At 49.8% G+C, this 2,713-nt stretch overlaps 1 protein-coding gene across 1 annotated transcript in view; it reads right to left on the reverse strand.

Moving 5' to 3' along the window:
* The window catches only part of DPH7 (diphthamide biosynthesis 7), a gene marked incomplete at its 5' end in the record, with an annotated part of 8,068 nt that overhangs the window by 1,428 nt on the left and 3,927 nt on the right, over window positions 1–2,713 (reverse strand). The window contains 3 exons of the mRNA XM_009070228.1: window positions 841–1,013; window positions 1,187–1,252; window positions 2,390–2,462. Of these exons, the coding sequence (XP_009068476.1) occupies window positions 841–1,013; window positions 1,187–1,252; window positions 2,390–2,462 (312 nt within the window). The remainder of the gene's footprint in view (window positions 1–840; window positions 1,014–1,186; window positions 1,253–2,389; window positions 2,463–2,713) is intronic.

Consider the following 2,713-nt stretch of genomic DNA (forward strand, 5'->3'; position numbering starts at 1 on the left):
CCCCTAAGCTGTGGATCTGCCCAAGAAACCCAGGAATGCAACCATTTTCTGTGAGACTATTTGTAATGCAAATGCAAACAGCTTTTTCATCATGGAAGTACCTTCTGATTCACCTGAAGGGTTATGCATGTTATTCTGGATGAACCAGGCTGCACAGCACTTCCTCCCTGTGGCAAGAACCAATTCCCAGCAGGTCAGTAACTCCTGCTGACAGCAAAGCACCACCTGACACTCAGAAGAACCTCTCTGAACCATCATGATGAATACAGACTGGAATGGTTGTGTGAACAGGTAATACACCAAATACACAGGTTTTCCTCCTGTGGGATGAAGTCAGAGGGATTCATATATGGATAGTGACAAGGCCTTTGCACAACTGAGCAGAGGACAGTGAGGACAGATCTAGGAAAGCTGAATGAGTTACCTCAAACTGGAACAAAAGACTATGGCTGTTATCATCTAGATAGTTTCATCAAGTCATGGTATGTTAAGGGGTTGGAATGGCCCTTAGCAATCATCCAGCCCCAACCCCCTGCCCTGGGCAGGGACACCTCCCACCAGAGCAGGTTGCTCAAGGCTTTAGCCAACCTGGCTGTGAACACTGCCAGGGTTGGGGCAGCCACAGCCTCCCTGGGCAACCTGGGACAGCGTCTCACCACCCTCACTGCAAAAACTTCTGCCTGAGATCTAATCTAAATTTTCCTCTCTCAGTTTCTCCCCATTCCTCCTTGTCCTGTCACTACAGATGTCACTAGCAAGGCCAGAGCTGGAGTTCCCCCATTAACCTGGAGGCAGGACAGGAGAGCAGCACTGGAGCATCTCTGTTCCCTTGACACTCACCCATGCTCCCACGGCAGTCGAGGATCTTGAAGCCACTCTGCATGCAGGCTGCCAGCAGCACAAAGTCACACGTGGGATGCCACTTCAGCCTCCAAACTCCACCTTCCACGTGGGTGTCAGCCAGTGGCTGCTTCATGTTTCTGGTGTCCCACAGCAGTACGTGCTCATCGTAGCTGCAGGCACACCACAAACAGACAAGCAACATAGCTGATTCAGGGCAAGACACAGAAGGAAGTTAGGACAGATCACTCTGCACCACAGGGAATTTCTGGACCACTCCTCAAGTAGCAGCAGCATGTTCTTTAACAGAGGAGGCTCCAGGGAAAAGCAGCTGGAAGGGACTTACCTGCCTGTAGCCAGGAGATTCTCCCGGTGGGGACTGCACTGGATGCTGCACACACCCATGGAGTGTCTGCAAGAGAGGGAAGAGACAGCAGTGTACTATGTCAGAAGAGATTCTTCCTTGAATTTCAAGGATTTTTAATTTATTGAGAAAAGGTTGTGTGGAGACCTCAGAGCAACCTGCCAGGAGCTGAAGGGGCTCCAGGGAAGCTGCAGAGGGACTCTTGGTTAGGAACTGCAGGGACAGGACAAGGGCAATGGGGAGAACTGAAGAGAAGGAAATTTAGATTACATCTCAGGAAGAAGTTTTTGCAGTGAGGGTGGTGAGACACTGTCCCAGGTTGCCCAGGGAGGCTGTGGCTGCCCCAACCCTGGCAGTGTTCACAGCCAGGTTGGCTAAAGCCTTGAGCAACCTGCTCTGGTGGGACAGGGGGTTGGGACTGGATGATCTCTACGGTGCCTTAACATTCTGTGATTCTGTGGATTCTGAGTCCACATCACTGCATCAAGGTGTCTCAGGAGAGGAGAGTAAGGTAAACTTAAATCTCAGTCCAGTGAACCACCCAAGCAGAGCTCCAGCCACACAGTCCAACAGCCTTCCCAGGGCAAAACTTCTACTCCCACAGCCTCAGCACAAGTATCTTCTAGTAATATTTACACCACAAAATGCTGCTCAGAGCCCCTAAGAATTTTAGCAGAACAACTCCATTCCCAGGAGACTTTACTCCCAACATTAGCATTTCCATAGCAACAGTCCCCAGTGTATTTAAGGATACATATCAAATTTCACTGGAGAATTTTGTGTATTATTTTAATCATATTTTAAAAGACAGGTTCTGTCACCAGAAAAGATATCACTTCAAGTCAGTGAACAGTGGAGAACAAAGTATTCTCTAAAAAACATTTCACATTTAACACACACACAGAAAATCCCCAAATAAAAGTCTAAGTCAGGATCCTTTTAGAAAGAAGCTGCCACCACCTTCAGGTGTAGAAGTCAGCACTTGATTACGTTGAAGGACACAGAGAAGAAAGTTTCAACTTGAAGTTGTCCTGATGAAAAAGTTAACAGATGCCTCCCTTTGGCAGAGGAGGCAGAACCAGGACTCACTGTCACTGCATATCTCTTGAGTTCAGAGCCCTGGGAAGGGACACAGCAGCACCTTGTGCTCACACATGATCACTGAAGGGTCTGGACATGACTCACCTCCTGCTGATGAAGACTGGAACTTCTGGGCTGCACCTGGTGTCCCAACCCTTCAGCAGGTTGTCATCTCCTCCTGCCCAGGGACAACACATTGTCATCCTCAGCACCAGTCAGTGACAAGCACACACTGAGGCAAAGAGTTCACCCTTCAGCAGCTTCCTCCCGAGGGGCAGTGCAGGGGCAGCTCTGAGCTCTGCTCTCTCTGATCAGTGACAGAACCTGAGGGAACAGCTGGAGCTGTGTCAGGGGAGGGTCAGGCTGGCTATCAGGCAAAGGTTCTTCCCTCAGAGGTGTGTGGGCACTGAACAGCTCCCCAGGGCAGTG

This window comes from Acanthisitta chloris, unplaced genomic scaffold (genome assembly GCF_000695815.1).
Source record: "Acanthisitta chloris isolate BGI_N310 unplaced genomic scaffold, ASM69581v1 scaffold24762, whole genome shotgun sequence".
In the NCBI taxonomy this organism is placed as follows: domain Eukaryota; kingdom Metazoa; phylum Chordata; class Aves; order Passeriformes; family Acanthisittidae; genus Acanthisitta; species Acanthisitta chloris.